Source organism: Plecotus auritus, assembly GCF_963455305.1.
Source record: "Plecotus auritus genome assembly, chromosome: 10".
NCBI lineage: Eukaryota > Metazoa > Chordata > Mammalia > Chiroptera > Vespertilionidae > Plecotus > Plecotus auritus.
The window spans coordinates 34500612-34519945 of NC_137785.1; the positions used below are offsets into that span (position 1 = coordinate 34500612).

Genomic DNA, 19334 nt, shown 5'->3' on the forward strand with positions numbered 1-19334 from the left:
GACACTCAGTGCCTCTTAATTGGGATGTTCAAATCATTTATATTTGATATGTTGAGTAATATAAACCTTGCTTCCTGTAATTTGTTTCTCATTTGTTATTTGTTCACTTCTCTTTCCAATTGAATATTTTTATGATTTTATTTTATCTCCCTTGTTAGATTATTAACTATAACCTTTTGTTAATTTAGTGGTTGCTTTAGGGCTTTGAATTTGAGTATTTCATTTATCACAGTATTTGTTCAAGTGACATTATATTACTTCACATAGGATATAAGAACTTACAATAGTTTATTTCCATTTACTTCTCCTCTCCTGGCCTTTCTGCTATTTTGTTTTTTTCATACAATTTGCTTCCATATGTGATATATCCTAACAATAGATTTCCAGGTGCTAATTTTGTATAAAAAATAAAAAATAAAAAAAGTCTTACATGTTTACCCTATAGTTCCTGTCTCTGGTACTCTTCATTCTTTTCTATGGATTGAGATTTCTATTTGTTATCCAATTACACATATATTAATATGCCTCTTGAGGTTGCACTTCCACTCATTAATAGTCTATTTGCAAATTATTAGTTTGTTTTCTCTGTGTCTGTCTGAGCACCTCAAAGAGCATCAGGCACACTGTGGGTGCTTTCTTATCAGATGCCACCGGGAAGAAGTCCACACACAGACAGACATCTATTCACCTAACCTCATGGTCTCTCACACACCATCACATCACACTCCTGCTCCACTCTCAACCAGTATGTCTGTTTCTATTACAGCAGATTCTCAAATCTCAAACACATTATCACATGGTCACAGAAACACAGCATGCTCACCTCAACACATAGAGTTTTATATAGTTTCTTTCATAGAAACACACACATACACACACAATGACAGAATCAAAGGTTCATGCACCAACTCACAAAATCACAGTCTGGTGACAGAAACTCGTGGGTAGACAATCATATATAATAATTCTATATAATAAAGAGGTAATATGCAAATTGACCCTCACACAAGATGGCTACCCCCATGTGGTCAAAGATGGCTGCCACAAGATGGCCGGCAGGGGAGGGTAGCTGTGGGCAACCAGGCCTGCAGGGGAGGGCAGTTGGGGGTGACCAAGCCTGCAGGGGAGGGAGGGCAGTTGGGGTGGACCAGGCCTGCAGGGGAGGGCAGTTAGGGGTGACCAGGCCAGCTGGGAAGGACAGTTGGGGGCAACCAGGCCTGCAGGGAAGGGCAGTTGGGGGTGACCAGGTCAACAGGGGAGGACAGTTGGGGGGCACCAGGCCTGCAGGGGAGGGCAGTTGGGAGCAACCAGGCCTGCAGGGGAAGGCAGTTCGGGGCGACTGGGCCAGCAGGGGAGGGCAGTTTGGGGTAATCAGGCTGGCAGGGGAGAGTTAGGCGTCGATCAGGCTTGCAGGGGAGTGGTTAGGGGCAATCAGGCTGGCAGGCAGGCAGGCGGTTGGGAGCCAGCAATCCTGGATTGTGAGAGGGATGTCCGACTGCCAGTTTAGGCCCTATCCCACAGGGGCAGTCGGACATCCCCCGAGGGGTTCCAGATTGGAGAGGGTGCAGGCTGGGCTGAGGGACACCTCCTCCCCCCAGTACACGAATTTGGTGCACCCAGCCTCTAGTAAACAAATAAAAAACTTAAAATAGAAACACTATTGTTCTAAGGGGGTATACAGTTAGTTACATTAAGGAGTCATGAAGTGCCAGGGGAGAGCTGTGATCAGGTAACGCCTCTTTAGAAATGTGACATTTTTATCTGAATGTAGGGAGTAAGGGAAATTTGAAGATACCTGGCAGAAGGCCCATGTAAGAAGAGGGGTCACATTCACTCGCATCGTCACTAAATCACAAATAGCAGAACCATATGCAAACGGTTATGCTTTCTACTCTCGCCGCCCCCGCCCCTCGCCCCCCATCTGCAAGGTAAGTTGTTCCCTGAACTAGAATCCCCTAGGGACTGGGAAGACGTATAATACGCTTGCACACTCTAGTCCCTGCGCTTCCCGCCCCCCCCCCCCCCGCCCCGCCCCACACACACACCTACTTTTGGGGGGTTCCCTTACGGAATTCTAGGAACTCTCCCTTTTCCCACTTTGTGTAAACGCGTGCACTAGAGCCAGCCCACACAAACCCCCTTCGGCTAATCTTGGGCTCTAAATTCTTCAGCCGGTGTTGCTAAGGGTTGGGGACCTGGCTCCCGCGCACTTTAGTCTTAGGCCATCTAGTGTGAAATTTGGCTCAGTCCCTGTTGCGTACCCAGGCCCAGAGCTAAGAGGAATAGGGACTTTGGGGCTTCTTTTGGGAGATTTGGAAGAGGCCCGCGTGGGAGGACCTGGGGGTGGCATTTGGAACCCTAAGTGCGGCGCAGTTGGACTCCGCGGCGTCTGCTGCGGGCTTTTTCCTGGTCTGGACTACATTTCCCAGTGGACACCGCGTGCATTAGTCGGTGGCCTCTTTGTCCCTTCTTTCCGGGGCCGCAGGGGCTGGGTTCCATCAGGCACTCAAGGCTGTAGGTGGGCCCTAATAGAAATTGCCGGAGCCTTGGGGGCGAGGACGTTCAGTTCTGCAGGTAGGGAGTGGGCTGAGGAGTGGCCTGTGAGTCATCGGGCCGTGGGGTCCGGGCTCCTCCGTGTGACATGGTAGTTGCTATGGTGCCGTGTGAGACTGTCACTCGATGTGCGGCACACATCGTATTTGTGTGACTGTGGGTGCGAGTAAGTCCGAGGTTAGTGTCACGGAGAGTGAGACTGTGAGCAAGGGTGGAGAGTGTTCTCTGCCCCTCGTTCCCATACCCTCGGCTCCGTGAGGGCTGTGAGCGAGACCACGGGTTGTAACACCCTAGTATTTGAGGTTGGGGGCATGGGAGAGAGGGCGGAGACTGTGTCCATACCCGTGGCCTCTGACTGTGATGTCTGTAAAATGGTGGTCGACGCTGTCGTTTTTTAAGAATCAGTGAGTATTTGTGGAGGTTGAGACTGTGTGCCACCACTGATCTATTGAAGAGGACTGTGGAGTCAGGAAGATCTTTAGTTGATCTTGGTGTTGTTATTTATTAGTTGTGTTGTCTTTTATAAATGATTATATTACTCGGAGTTTTTATTTATAAAGTCTAGAAAATCTATTGTTAAAAAAATAAATTAGGAAGTGATTTAGGCATGGATTAAATGGTTATGCAAATAAATCCCCAGGTATCCATTATGTTCCTCTCTCTCTTTAAATTTAAATTTAAATTCTTTATTGTTCAAAGTATTACATATGTCTCCTTTTCCCCTCCATTGACCTCTCCCCAGCCGCTCCCACCCTTCCCCCCGCCCCCCCAGCACGTGCCCTCACCCCCCTTTTGTCTGTGTCCATTGGTTAGGCTTATATGCATGCATATAAGTCCTTTGGTTGATCTCTCCCCCTGACCCCCACACTCCCCTACCTTCCCTCTGAGGTTTGACGGTCTGATCGATGCTTCTCTATCTCTGGGTCTGTTTTTGTTCATCAGTTTATGTTGTTCATCATATTCCACAAGTGAGTGAGATCATGTGATATCTATCTTTCTCTGACCTGCTTATTTCCCTTAGCATAATGCTCTCCAGATCCATTCATGCTGTTGCAAATGGTAGGAGTTCCTTCCTTTTTACTGCAGCATAGTATTCTATTGTGTAGATGTACCACAGTTTTCTAATCCATTCATCTGCTGATGGGCGCTTAGGCTGTTTCCAAGTCTTAGCTATGGTGAATTGTGCTGCTATGAACATAAGGGTGCATATATCCTTTCTGATTGGTGTTTCTAGTTTCTTGGGATATATTCCTAGAAGTGGGGTCACTGGGTCAAATGGGAGTTCCATTTTTAATTTTTTGAGGACCTTCCATACTGCTTTCCACAGTGGCTGCATGTGCTCCTCTCTTAAAAATATATATATTTTTTTATTGATTTCAGAGAGGAAGGAAGGGGGAGAGAGAGAAACATCAATGATGAGAGAATCATCGATTGGCTGCCCTCTGCATGCCCCATACCAGGTATCCAGCCCACAATCTAGGCATGTGCCCTGACCCTGAATCAAACTGTGATTTCCTGGTTCATAGGTTCATGCTTAACCACTGAGCCATGCTAGCAGGAGCTCCTCTCTTTATAGGAAGAGAGAAGCAGCAAACCTTTAGGCTGGTGATTCTGGATGCTGCAAGAAAACCTAGTTTCTCATGTTCTCTTTTCCATCTTAGTCATCTAAGAACACTGCCATTTTCCAACAGAAGAGCCAAGAAAAGGATAGAATGGCAGTTGACCTTCTTAAAACCGTGTACCAGGTGAGTTGGTGTTTTTTCCTGAAATATTTTTCTGCTGTTTGAAACAAGCAAACCTTAATTTTTCTTCTGCTGAAGGTTTTTCTGTGTAATCAATTACGTTACTTCTTAAAACTCTCCAATGGATTCTCACCCATTCAGGATAAATGCTGAAGTATTTCCCTTGGCTAACAAGGCCCTACATAATCTGGCCCTCTGACTTCATCTAATTTTTCTCACCCTGTCTATAACTTACTTGATTCCAGTGACACTAGCTTCCTTGTAGTGAGTTGGATATATTCTTAACTCATGGCCTTACACTTGCTATTCCCTCTGCCTGGAATGCTGTTCCCTCAGATACAGACCAACTTCTTTATTCTAGTCTCTGCCCAAACATTCATTCAACAAATTTTTAATAAGCACCTATTAACTAAGAGGGTTTAGCCCTTGGTCCTCCTCTGTGCTCTGTCTATAGTCACTCTTTTGTTGATCTTATCCTGTCTCACAGCTTTAAATACCATTTATATGCCAATAATTTCCAAACTGTATACCAGACCTCTTTCCTATAATCAAGACTTGTATATCCAACTACTTACTCAGTATCTTCATTTTTTTATATACTAGATACCTCAAACTCAGACATCTCAACTGAGTGAAATGAGCCTTTGGATGTTTTAGAGTAGTGGTTGCCAACCTTTTGGACCTCACGGACCACCGGTTGCGGACCACCGGTTGGTGACTGCTGTTTTAGAGCACAGGAATTAATGATCTGATTCTCATTTTAATAGGATCAATCTCACTGGTACTAAACCTAATGTGACAAAGATAGAGGCTGGGAAACTCTTACATATTCCTTATTTCAAGTGCTGAAGCTAGAAGCCTTCCACTTTCAAAAGATATCTAGAATCTGACCACCTTTTTTAATATATTTCATTGATATTTTACAGAGAAGAAGGGAGAGGGATAGAGAGTTAGAAACATCAATCAGCTGCCTCCTGCACACCCCCTACTGAGGATGTGCCTGCAACCAAGGTACATGCTCTTGACCAGAATCGAACCTGGGACCCTTGAATCCATAGGCCGACGCTCTATCCACTGAGCCAGACCGGTTAGGCCTGACCACTTTTTAATACCAACACTTTCTTGTTCCTGGTCAAATCATCATCTCTCAACTAGATCATTGCTATACTCTCCTAACTTACTCTCTTCTAGTCTGTTCTCAACAGAACAACTGAAGTGATCCGGTTATATTATGTCATTCCTCTTCATGGTGGGGATAGAAATAATTGAAAGTATAGACAACTTTATAAAATAGTTTAGCTGTAAGCAAAAAAAGAGAAATGGGTGGTGATTGAAGGAGAAACTGGTGGACAAAGTTTTTTAAAGATGAGTATATATCTTAGGCTGATGTTGATTCCATAGAAATGGAAACTTGAAGGTATGCAGGGATGAAGAGCAGTGAAAACATGGCAAGGTCAATGATCTGTAGGATCTGTTGGGGTGAGAGATTATCCTAATTGGGATACCATAGAGCACAAGTTAGAATATAGAAGATGGGAAGTCAGAGTTGAAGAGTTGAGATTATGGAGGGTTTGGTAATGACAAGGTCTGGGGCATTATGATGGAAGCTTGATTTTAGAAGTGTGGAGAACAACATTATTGAAGGAGAGGGGGTTGGAGAACTGAGAGGCCAGGCTGTTGTGAGGATTATTTTATGGATATTGAAATGACCAAAGATTATAACAGGAATAGCATTGGGAAGAGTGACAGTGAGCCATATGTTCAAGGAATGACAGAAACTTGGTATCTACCAGGAATTGGTAGATAACTGAAATGAGGGATAGTGTGATTGATATAGTCTGACTTCATGAGGCATAAAACTAGGTGTCTTTCTGTTGCATAAATAACAAATAAAATGATTCATATGTTTGTAATTCCATTGCTTCATGTTATCAGCAGTGCCTGGACCAGAACAGCTATCAGTTTCAAAACAGGCATAGGACAAAAAATTATTCATTTCTGTAGATTCTTTTAAATTTTGAAAATGATTTTATAATCATTCAAAGTGTGTATACATTGTTTTGGGATATCCTGTATTTATATAAACTAAAAAAGACATTTTTGAAAGCATATATACAATATGAACCAAACTCTTAACAGGAATGTTTCTGCAACATATGAGATATGTTATTGACAGAACAGAGAGGGCAAAATTCACAAACTACTTCATATAATTAAGAATAAAAGTTTTTGTAAAAAATATATATATTTTACACACACACACACACACACACACACACACACTGTATGTTAATTTCATCAGCAAGTGGTCACATTATAGAAATCTGGAATCCAACTGAATCACAGCATGACTTGCAAGTTTATAAGAACTTTGCCCAACCTATTTAGGCAGAAGTAGTATTATGAGTGGAACACCTATTCTTTTACATAAAATTTAAGGTTCTCTTGATTGAAGTATTGAATTTTAATGTGGTCTACCACATTTTTTAGAGATATAGTAAATACTTTCTGGTCCCACTTTTAATCCTCTTACAGGTTCTTGAACTTTTCAAACCATTCATTTATTAATTCTGTTTATTCAGTGCATGTTTGAATACCTCACCTGTGCCAGATACTGTTCTATACCTGGGAATATAGCAGTGGCTGAAACAAAAACATGTTTTGCCCTCCTGGAGCTTATATTTTAGTGAAGGTGGGGGACAGACAATAAATAACAAAAAAATTAAGTGCCATTGAGAAAAATAGGGTTTGTGAATAGAGAACTAGGGCATGAGCATTGATATTTTTATACAGAATGATCTGAGAAGTGCAAAAGCCCTGAAGGGGATCATGCTTTACATATTTAAGGTTGTAATATCAGGGAGACCCCATTGTGGCTGGGCAAAATGAATGAGTTAAATGTGGTAAGAGATGAGGTTATTTTACTTTCACTTATTTCACTTCAGGAGTTGGTGACCTTTGGGGATGTGGCTGTAGACTTCTCCAAAGAGGAGTGGGATTGTCTAAATTCTTCTCAAAGGCATCTGTACAGTAATGTGATGTTGGAGAACTACAGGATCTTGGTATCACTGGGTAAGAATTAAGCTTCTCTTCATAAGGGGCTCTTTGCTACCACCATTATGATTTTTTTCTTTTTTTTAAATTTCTTTATTGATTAAGGTATTACATATGTGTCCTCATCCCTCCATTAACCCCCCAGCCCCGCCCCCCCACTCATGCCCTCACCTCCCTGGTGTTCGTGTCCATTGGTTAGGCTTATATGCATGCATACAAGTCCTTTGGTTGATCTCTCCCCCTTACACCCACACTCCCCTACCTTCCCTCTGAGGTTTGACAGTCTGATCGATGCTTCTCTGTCTCTGGATCTCTTTTTGTTCATCAGTTTATGTTGAAACATTTATGTTGAAACTCATTTATTCCATAAATGAGTGAGATCATGTGATATTTATCTTTGACTGGCTTATTTCACTTAGCATAATGCTATCCAGTTCCATCCATGCTGTTGCAAATAGTAAGAATTCCTTCTTTTTTACTGCAGCCTAGTATTCTATTGTGTAGATGTACCACAGTTTTTTAATCCACTCATCTGCTGATGGGCACTTAGGCTGTTTCCAAATCTTAGCTATGGTGAATTGTGCTGCTATGAACATAGGGGTGCATATATCCTTTCTGATTGGTATTTCTAGCTTCTTGGGGTATATTCCACAAAGTGGGATCGCAGGGTCAAATGGGAGTTCCATTTTTAGTTTTTTGAAGAAACTCCATACTGTTCTCCACAGTGGCTGCACCAGTCTGCATTCCCACCAACAGTGCACGAGGGTTCCTTTTTCTCCACATCCTCTCCAGCACTTGTCATTTGTTGATTTGTTGATGACAGCCATTCTGACAGGTGGGAGAAGGTACCGCATTGTCGTTTTGATTTTCATCTCTCGGATAATTAGTGACTTTGAGCATGTTTTCATATGTCTCTTGGCCTTCCTTCTGTCTTCTTTCAAAAAGATTCTATTTAGGTCTGTTGCCCATTTTTTGGTTTGATTGTTTATCTTCCTTTTGTTAAGTTGTATGAGTTGCCTGTAAATGTTGGAGATTAAACCCTTATTGGTGGTAACATTGGCAAATATGTTCTCCCATACAGTGGGCTTTCTTGTTGTTTTGTTGATGGTTTCTTTTGCTGTGCAGAAGCTTTTTATTTTGATGTAGTCCCATTTGTTTATTTTCTCTTTAGTTTCCATTGCCCTACGAGCAACATCAGTGAAGAAATTGCTTCGGCATATGTCTGAGATTTCCCTGCCTATGGATTCCTCTAGTATTTTTATGGTTTCCCATCTTATGTTTAAGTCCTGTATCCATTTTGAGTTTATTTTTGTGTATGGTGTAAGTTGGTGATCTAGTTTCATTTTTTTGCATGTATCTGTCCAATTTTCCCAACACCATTTATTGAAGAAACTGTCTTGACTCCATTTTATGTTCATGCCTCCTTTGTCAAATATTAATTAGGCATAGTGGTTTGGGTCGATTTCTGGGTTCTCTATTCTATTCCATTGATCGATATGTCTGTTCTTGTGCCGGTACCAGGCTGTTTTAAGAACAGTGGCTTTGTAATATAGCTTGATATCCAGTATTGAGATTCCCACCTACTTTGTTCTTCTTTCTCAGGATTGCTGTGGCTATTCGGGGTCTTTTTTTATTCCAGATGAATTTTTGGAAAGTTCATTCTAGGTCTGTGATATATGCCGTTGGTATTTTAATGGGAATTGCATTGAATCTATAGCTTGCTTTGGGTAGTATAGACATTTTAATGATGTTGAGTCTACCAATCCACAAACATGTATGTTCTTCCATCTGTTTATGTCTTCCTCTATCTCTTTTTTCATTGACCTTTTTTTTTTTTTTTTTTTTGCATATAGGTCTTTTATCTCCTTAGTTAAGTTTATTCCTAGGTATCTTAATTTTTTTGGTGTGATGGTAAATGGGATTGCTGTTTTAGTCTCTCTTTCTGTAAGTTCACTACTGCTGTAAAGAAATGCCATAGATTTCTTAGCATTAATTTTGTATGCTGCTACATTGCCGAATTCATTTATTAAGTCTAATAATTTTTTGATGGAGTCTTTAGGGTTTTCTATGTACAGTATCATGTCATCTGCAAATAAGGACAGTTTTACTTCTTCTTTTCCAATTTGGATGCCTTTTATTTCTTCTTCTTGTCTGATAGCAATGGCTAGTACTTCCAGTACTATGTCGAACAGGAGTGGCGAGAGTGGGCATCCCAGTCTTGTTCCTGTTCTTAGGGGAAATGGTTTTAGTTTTTTTTGTGTGTTTTTTTTTTTCTAAAATATATTTTATTGATTTTCTACAGAGAGGAAGGGAGAGGGATAGAGAGTTAGAAACATCAATGAGAGGGATACATCGATCAGCTGCCTCCTGCACACTCCCTACTGGGTATGTGCCCGCAACCAAGGTACATGCCCTTGACCCGAATCTAACCTGGGACCCTTGAGTCTGCAGGCCGACGCTCCATCCACTGAGCTAAACCGGTTAAGGCGAAATGGTTTTAGTTTTTTGTCCATTGAGTATGATGTTGGTTGTGGGTTTGTCATATATAGCTTTTATGATGTTGAGATATGATCCTTCTATTTCCACCTTGCTGTGAGTTTTTATTAAGAAGGGGTGTTGGATTTTGTCAAATGCTTTTTCTGTGTCAATTGATATGACTATGTGATTTTTATCTCTCAATTTGTTTATGTGATGTATCACGTTTATTGATTTGTGGACATTGTACCATCCTTGCATCCCCGGGATGAATCCTACTTGGTCATGGTGTATGATCTTTCTGATGTATTGCTGGATCTGATTTGTTAGAATTTTGTTGAGGATTTTGGCATCTATGTTCATGAGGGATATTGGCCTATAATTCTCTTTCATTGGTTTTGGTATTAGGGTAATGCTGGCTTCATAGAATGAGCTTGTAAGTGTTCCTTCCTCTTGAATTTTTTGGAATAATCTGAGGAGGTTAGGTTTGAGTTCTTCCTTAAGTGTTTGGTATAACTGCCCTGTGAAGCCATCTGACGCAGCTTTTGTTTGCTGGGAGCTTTTTGATGACTGCTTCAATTTCTCCATAGTTATCAGCCTATTCAGATTTTTAGAATCTTTCTGATTGAGTTTTGGAAGGTTGTATTTTTCTAGGAATATGTCCATTTCCTCCAGGTTGTCTAGTTTCTTGGAATAGAGTTGTTCATAGTATTTTTTTTTAACAACCCTTTGTATTTCTGTGGGATCTGTTGTTATTTCGCCTCTCTCATTTCTGATTTTGTTTGAGTCCTCTCTCTTTGCTTCTTGGTGAGCCTGGCTAGAGGTTCATCAATCTTGTTTATCCTTTCAAAGAACCAGCTCTTGGTTTCATTGATCCTTTGTATTGTTTTTTTGGTCTCTATGCCATTTATTTCTGCTCTGATCTTTATTATCTCCTTCCTTCTCACTCTGGGCTTTTCTTTTTGCTCTCTTTCTGATTCTTTGAGTTGTAGCGTTAGATGATTTATTACCATTTTTTCTTGTGTTTTGCGATAGGCCTGTAGAGCTATAAACTTCCCTCTCAGGACTGCTTTCATTGTGTCCCATAGGTTTTGGATTGTTGTGTTTTTATTGTCATTAGTTTACAGGATGTTTTTAATTTCCTCTTTGATCTCATTGGTAATCCAATCTTTATTTAATAGCATGCTATTCAGCTTCCAAGTGTTTAAATTTTTGGATTGTTTTTGTTATAGTTTATTTCTAATATTATGCCATTTTGGTCTGAGAAGATGCTTGGTATGATTTCAATCTTTGAATTTGGGGAGACTTTGCTTGTGACCCAATATGTGGTCTATTTTTGAAAATGTCCCATGCGCACTTGAGAAGAACGTATATTCCGTGGCTTTAGGGTGAAATGTTCTGAAGATGTCAGTTAAGTCCATCTGATCTAGTGAGTTACTTAGGATTGCTGTTTCTTTGCTGATTTTCTGTCTATTAGATTTATCCAATGATGTCAGTGGTGTATTAACGTCCCCTACTATGTTTGTATTGTTGTAGATCTCTCCCTTGAAATCTTCCAGGAGTTTTTTTATGTATCTGGGTGCTCCTGCATTGGGTGCATAAAAGGTTATCCTGTTTTTGTACTGATCCCTTTAATATTATGAAGTGGCCTTCTTTATCTCTTGTTAGGCCTTCACTTTGAGGTCTATTTTGTCAGATATAAGTATTGCTACCCCAGCTTCTTTTCATTTCCATTTGCCTGAAAGATATTTTTCCATCCCTTCACTTTCAGTTTGTGTGAGTCCCTTGTTCTGAGGTGGGTCTCTTGTAGACAGCATATATTTGGGTCATGTTTTTTTATCCATTCAGCCACTCAGTGTCTTTTGAATGGAGCATTTAGTCCGTTTACATTTAAAGTTATTACTGAAAGGTACTTGTTTGTAGTCATTTCTATTTTTGTGCCTGTGTTCCTTCTCACCTTTTGGTTTCTTCTTTTTACAGCATTCCCTTTAGCATTTCTTGCACTGCTGGCTTGGTGGTGATAAACTCCCTTAGCCTTTTTTTGTCTGAGAAGCTCCTGAATTCCCCTTTGATTTTGATTGATAGTCTTGCTGGATAGAGTATTCTTGGATTCAGTCCTTTGCTTTGCAACACTTTGTATAGATCCTTCCATTCCTTTCTAGCTTGATGTGTTTCTATTGAGAAATCATTTAATAATCTGATAGGGGATCCTTTGTAGGTAACTCTCTATCTCTCTCTTTCAGCCTTTAAGATTCTCTCTATGTCGTTAATATTTCCCATTGAAATTATGACGTGTCTTGATGTGAGTCTTTTGGATTGATCTTGCTTGGGACTCTCTGTACTTTTTATTTTTTAAAATAAATCTTTATTGTTCAGATTATTACAGTTGTTCCTCTTTCCCCCCCCCCCCCATAGCTCCCCTCCACCCGGTTCCCACCCAACCCCATGCCCTTACCCCCCCGCCAACTGTCCTCATCCATAGGTCTATGATTTTTGTCCAGTCTCTTCCAGCAACCCTCACACCGCTTTCCCCCCGAGGATTGTCAGTCCACTCCCTTTCTATGCCACTGATTCTATTATATTCACCAGTTTATTCTGTTCATCAGATTTTTTTATTCACTTGATTTTTAGATTCACTTGTTGATAGATATGTATTTGTTGTTCATAATTTTTATGTTTATTTTTTTCTTCTTCTTCCTCTCTTAAAGAATACCTTTCAGCATTTCATATAATACTGGTTTGGTGGTGATGAACTCCTTTAGCTTTTTCTTATCTGTGAAGCTCTTTATCTGACCATCAATTCAGAATGATAGCTTTGCTGGGTAGAATAATCTTGGTTGTAGCTTCTTGCTATTCATCATTTTGAAAATTTCTTGCCACTCCCTTCTGGCCTGCATAGTTTCTGTTGAGAAATCAGCTGACAATCGTATGGGTACTCCCTTGTAGGTAACTAACTTTTTCTCTTGCTGCTTTTAATATTCTCTCTTTGTCTTTTGCTCTTGGCATTTTAATTATGATGTGTCTTGGTGTGGTCCTCTTTGGATTCCTTTTGTTTGAGGTTCTCTGTGCTACCTGGACTTGTAAGTCTATTTCTTTCTCCAGGTGGGGGAGTTTTCTGTCATTATTTCTTCAAATAGGTCTTCAATATCTTGCTCTCTCTCTTCTTCTGGCACCACCATAATTCGGATGTTGGTACTCTTGAAGTTGTCCCAGAGGCTCCTTACACTATCTTCATATTTTTGGATTCTTTTTTCTTTTTGCTTTTCCAGTTGGTGTTTTTTGCATCTTTGTATTTCAAATCTTTCACTTGATTCTTGTGATCCTCTAGTCTGCTGTTGGATCTCTGTATATTATTTTTTATATCAGTCAGTGTATGCTTAATTTCTAGTTGGTCCTTTTTCATATCCTCGAGGGTCTCACTAAATTTAACGGCCTTTTCTATGAAATACTTGAGTAACGTTATAACCGTGGTTTTGAACTCTATATCCAGTAGTTTGCTTTCCTCCATTTCTTTTATTTGTGACCTGTTTCTTTGTCTCCGCATTTTGGCAGCTTCCCTGAGTTGATAGAGTGGCTTTGTGTGCTAGGTGTCCTATAGGGCCCAGTGGCACAGCCTCCCCAGTTACCTGAGGTGGACACCCTTGGTGCACCCCTTTGTGGGCTGTGTGCACAGTCTTGTTGTAGTTAAGCCTTGATTGTTGTTGGTATCACTGGGAGGAATTGACCTCCAGGCCAATTGGCTGTGAGGATCAGTTGTGTCTATGATGGGAGAACTTCTGTGCTGAAGACACACTTATGGGGCAAGACTTGCTTCAGTGGGGCTTTGGTGCTCACTGAGTCTGTCCCCTAATTGTGTCCTTTAAGGATCTGAGGAGTTGTAATCTGGATGGTCCCACTCTGACCACTGGGTACACTGGCTCTTGGATCTCCAAGGAGGTGCTAATTTAGCCTCTGCCTGAGGCCACTCAGCAGGAGCTATGGAGAGATCTTCAGATTCCTCTTCTTTGTTTGGGTTTTGGAGGTGCCTAGATGAGGCCCAGCTGTGAAGCAATGCAAGCTGCTGTGGGGTCTTGGGCCTTCTTTTGCATGTTCTGGGTCTCTCTGACTCAGCTGCAGTTTGTTAGGTAAGTTTAGATTTCAAAGGACCAGGCCATTCATATGCAAAAGCCTCTGCGCACAGCTTGTGGGGGGGCGGGGTCTCACAGTGGTTCAAACAGCAATGGCTTCCTGTCAGCCTTGCCCTAAGTGGCTCCCGGGTCTCAGTATTCCTTGTAATCGCTGCAAGCACCTTTGTGAGAAAGCCGCTCTCACGTTCCACCCGCTGCCAGACAGTCCAGTTTCTCCCCGTATGAGTCTGGGTCCCCAGAGTCTCATCCGGAACTGGATTTCAGAGCAGTCGGAAGCTTGTGTCTCCGTCCCGATTGAACAAGATAGCTGCCTACTCAGTTAACAGCCCTTTCCGCATGCGTCCGCCTTTGTACCTCTGCACTTTACTTCCACAGCTGCTTTTCTCTTTCCTTTTAGTTGTAGAATTTCCACTCAGCCAGCCTTCCTGTGGTTCTGGATGATCTCCGTTTTGTCTTTTAGTTGTAGTTTTGAAGTGGTTGTGCGAGGCAGCAAGTTCAGGTGTTTACCTATGCTGCCATCTTGGTTTCTCAGGACTCTCTATACTTGTGTAACTTTTTTCTTCCCCATATCTGGGAAGCTTTCTGTCATTATTTCTTCAAATAGGTTTTCTAATCCTTGCTGCTCTTCTTGTCCTTCTGGCAGCCCTATTATATGTATGTTACTTCATTTCATGTTTTTCCAAAGCTCCCTTAAGCTCTCCTCCTGCTTATTAATTTTTTTCTCCAGTTGCTGTTCAGAATGAGCTTATTTCTCTACCTTATTCTCTAACTCACTAATTTGGTCCTCTGCTTCTTCTAGTCTACTGTTGAAACTTTCCATGGTGTTTTTGATTGTAGCTATATCATTTTTCATTTCTTTCTGCTTCTTGGATAGGTTGTTGATTTTCTCATTTATCTGATGTATGAATTGCACTACCATTACTTTGAATTCTTTTTTGGTCATGTTGCATGCTTCAATTTTACTGATTTCCTTTCTTGGCGACTCCTCATTTTTTTTCCTCTGGGGATTGTTTCGTCTCCCCATTCTGACTATCACCAGAAGGTTCAAACTTTGGGTTGCATGGACCTGGGCTGTGTGCAGTGGGAGCTTTGCACCACCCAATTGTCACTGAAGTGCTCCAACACTAAGACGTGTGGCTGCCATGGGTTGGTGGGAACCAGGCTCTCCCAGGTTCAGTCTTACCAGCGCTCAGTGTGGTCTAGTGTGTGCACCTAGAATCAGGGGTCCCGCCTGCACCACGCTGTTGGCGTGTGCTAAAAATCGGAGTCCCCTAGCGCGTGCCAGGAGTCAGAGTTCCTCTGTGTCTGCACCAAGAATCGAGTATCAGAGTCTCTGTTGCTTCGTGCAACCTCTCACTGAGAGTCAGGGTTCCTGTGTGTGCATGCACCTAGAATTGGAGTCACTGGCTCTTAGTATGAATGTGCTGTGAGTCAGGGATCCCAGGTGCACACTATAAGAAACAGAGTCAAGTCAGTGGTGCTCAATGCTGCCTCCCACCCGGAGAATCGGGGTCCTGGTCAGCTTGCACAGTAGCACTGTGTCGGCCAGAGGTCTGCTCTTATGCTGTGGAAAACAGACTTCCGTGTGCGCTTGCCCAGAATCGAAGTTAGGTGGCACTGCCACCCTGCTTGGGCTTTGGGTTTGGTCACCCAATTGCGTTGCAAGGAGCAGATTCACAGGCTCTGTGCGTGCACAGGCTCAAATTTCTGTAGCGGCACTACGCCCGTATCATTTACTATGGTTCTGCCCACGAGCCTGTGGGGAGGGGGATAGGCTCCTTGACTCACAGAAATCTGCGGCCGCGATGTCTGGATTCTTGTTGTCTGTTGGTTTGCAGCTGTGGTCACAGGTCTTTGTCCCCAGTGGCTGCAGGGTCCTGGTTTGCATCTGATACCAGACTGGGTGGTACTGAGGCCAGGATCCTAGTCTCAAGCAGCTCTGTTTCTCAAGATAGCGTGGTCTCTGTGCCTGCACTGGCCGCCCAGAAGTGTCCGTGTTGTGCACGGGTCTCCGCTGTCTAAGATTGCCCGGTTTGGCAGCCCCTTGGAAGACCTGCAGAATCTAACTGTCCCTAGCTCATACACACACACACCACACAAGTCCACACACTCCTCTATTGCTCCCTCACTCTCTCACACTCTCTCCTTCCCTACCTTCCTGCCAGTCACCATCTTCCAGCACTTTTCCATTATGATTTTTTGGATAGCATCTGCAGTGCTTGGTTGAATGTGTGATGCTTGTACCAAATAATCTATATATATAAAGAGCCAGGGTCATAACATCCACAACAACCAGAGGCTCGACTGAAGGCCAGGCTATGCACACAGCAGGCGAGCGGGCTGAACTGCTGACCTCTCAGAGAGAGAGAGAGGCAGGACTGATCAGCAACAGCAGTGGCTGCTGGCAAGGCCCAGAGAGAAGCAGGGTGATCAGACCCTGCTTCTCTCTTCGGGCCTCGCCAGCAGCCAAGCCTCTCTATCTCTCCCAGAGGTCAGCAGTTCAGCCCACTGGCTAGCAGCCTGGGGCGGCTGCTGATTAATTCCGCCTGTATGATCAGGCCCGGAGATAGTCCCAGAGATGCTGACTGGCATAAAAAACAACCAATCAGAACCAAATCTGGGTGAAGTGCAAGGAGCCAATGGCTGTCTAGGAGGTGGAGCTTTTGACGCTGACTGGCATAGGAACTGACCAATCAGAACCAAATCTGGGTCAACTGTGAAGGCAGAACCTACGGTGGGGACTGAGGAGGGGTTTTTAAGGGCAACAGCTGTTTGGTGTAAGGTGTAAGAAAGTGATTCAATTTTTTAATGACCAGTTGGCAGTATAGTGCATATGGCTGGCTATCAGTTCAGATATAGGGATTATGTGTTTTTGTCCACCAGAGCATCTCCTCCTGTTGAAAAAGGCTCCCCCCCCCCCCACCATTTAAGCAATCCTATCCTATATAATCTATACCAATAAAAGGGTAATATGTTAATTAGACCGGGTCAACCGCCATCTTCCAGACGTCCGATTTCCTCTGGACAAAGCCATGGTGGTGGAGGCAGAGGCAGTTAGGGATGATCAGGCCAGCAGGGGAGGGCATTTGGGGGTGAGATCAGGCTGTCAGGGAAGGGCAGTTGGGAGTGAGATCAGGCCGGCCCGGGAGGGCAGTTAGGGACAATCAGGCAGGCAGAGGCAATTAGAAGTGATCAGGCAGGCAGAGAGGTTAGGGGCGAACAGGAAGGCAGGGGGCAAGGTAGGGTCGATCAGGCCAGCAGGGGGGCAAGGTAGGGGCGATCAGGCCAGAAGGGGGGCAAGGTAGGGGCGAACAGTCCGGCAGGCAGATTGGGTTAGGGACGATCACGCAGGCAGGCAGAGGGGTTCAGGGTGATCAGGCAGGGAGGCAGGCAAGTGGTTAGGAGCCAGTCATCCCAGATTGTGAGAGGGATGTTCGACTGCCAGTTTAGGCCCTATCCCACAGGCAGTCAGACATCCCCCGAGGGGTCCCAGATTGAAGAGGGTGCAGGCCGGGCTGAAGAACACCCCCTCTGTGCACAAATTTCATGCACCGGGCCTCTAGTGATTTAATATTTGTGGAGTTGGCATGGACAGGTCTATTATTAACCTATGTTGGAAGCTTCATTTTCCCTATGCTTTGAATACATGTCTCTTCCCTGATGAACAAAAGATTGGATGTGAGTCTGGGATATCGATAGCATGACCAAATTCTGTTTTTATTTATATACGCAGGACTTTGTTTCTCTAAGCCAAGTGTGATATTATTGTTGGAACAAGGAAAAGAGCCCTGGATGGTGAAGAAACAGCTGGCAAAAGACTTGTGCTCAGGTGGGTGAAGAAGAATTAGCAGGCAAAACCTTTGCAGGGTACAGCTCTTCTTGTGTCACCCCTTCACTTTTCTTTGTTGGCATGTTCTCAAATGCTCTAGGTCTCAGTAGAAGTTCAGGGTCTTTTAGGGTGTTCTCCCAATTTGTTATTCATAACTGTCTCTCCTTTAACATTTTGCCCCCATCTTTCTGATAACTCACTTATCTATTCTCTGAGTCCAGTTTCTTCCCAGTTTCATAAGCCTCTCTCAGTCTTTTAAAAAATATTTCCCTAATCTGATAGTATTAGAATAAAAAAACTATAAACCTACTTCTTAATATAAGAATTAGAAAATTGTCAGTGCCATTTTAGGCCCTTAAAGGCCTCTGCCCAATGATATACCACTTCATACCCGTGGTTCATTCTTACCCCTCATTGGAGAATCAATTTTGCTGATAATTTACTAGAGGCCCAGTGCACGAAATTTGTGCATGGGGGGAGGGGGAGGTGTGTGTGTCCCTCAGCCCAGCCTGCACTTTCCAATCTGGGACCCCTCGAGGGCAGTCGGACATCCCTCTCACAATCCAGGACTGCTGGCTCCTAATGGCTCACCTACCTGCCTGCCTGATTGCCCCTAACCACTTCTGCCTGCCAGCCTGATCAACCCCTAACCACTCCCCTGCTGGCCCGATAGCCCCTAACTGCACTCCCCTGCCAGCCTGGTCACCCCTAACTGCCCTCCCTTGCCAGCCTGGTCGCCCCTAACTGCCCTCCCTTGCAGGCCTGGGCCCCCCCCCCCAACTGTCTTCCCCTGCCTTATAACTCCCAACTGCCCTCCCCTGCAGGCCTGATTGTGTCCACAAGGGGGTGGCCATCTTTGACTACATGGGGGCAGCCATCTTGTGTGCTGGAGTGATGGTCAATTTGCATATTATCTCTTTATTATATAGGATTGGTTTTTCTTTATAGTTGTATCATATATCCCTATTTTCAACTTTTTATGCACAGAATTGTGTATGTAATTCTGACTTTTTAAAACTCAAAATTGTATTGAGATTCATCCTGCTGATTTTAGTTTCTGTGGTTCACTGAATATTTTTTTCTTCTGAAATGTAATGTTTTCCATTTAAATTTGGTCCATTTAAGGTCATTGGAATTGTTTCAATTTTATGTTAGTGCTATGAACCTTATTAAATGTGACTTCTAGTACACATATGCTGGAGTTCATTTAGAGAATACAGCCAGGAATTTACTAGATAATGCTATTTTACTTTCTAAAGTATTTGTACTAATTTATATTTCTAACACTTGTGTGTGAGATTGGTTCCACACTTGGAATAGACAAATAAAATTTTTTTTTGCTAACCTTCTGAGTATAAAATATTATTTCTTTATATTTGTAATCTGAATTCTCTTGATTATTAAAGAAATTGAGCATATTTTTATATTTATAATGGCCATTTGGATTTCCTTTATAGTCTTTGGCCCATTTTTAGGAAGGTCGTTACTTATACATATATTTGTAGTTTATATTTTTGATATTTTGTTTTAAGAAACCTTTCTATATTCCAAAAT

At 42.7% G+C, this 19334-nt stretch overlaps 1 protein-coding gene across 1 annotated transcript in view; it reads left to right on the forward strand.

Moving 5' to 3' along the window:
- Nucleotides 1-2698: 2698 nt before the first annotated feature.
- Nucleotides 2699-19334, forward strand: part of ZNF570 (zinc finger protein 570) — a 48189-nt gene continuing 31553 nt past the window's right edge. Inside the window, exons 1-4 of the mRNA XM_080644816.1 lie at nucleotides 2699-2730; nucleotides 4215-4298; nucleotides 7241-7367; nucleotides 17685-17780. Coding sequence (XP_080500942.1) covers nucleotides 4266-4298; nucleotides 7241-7367; nucleotides 17685-17780 — 256 coding nt within the window. The 5' untranslated portion in view covers nucleotides 2699-2730; nucleotides 4215-4265. The remainder of the gene's footprint in view (nucleotides 2731-4214; nucleotides 4299-7240; nucleotides 7368-17684; nucleotides 17781-19334) is intronic.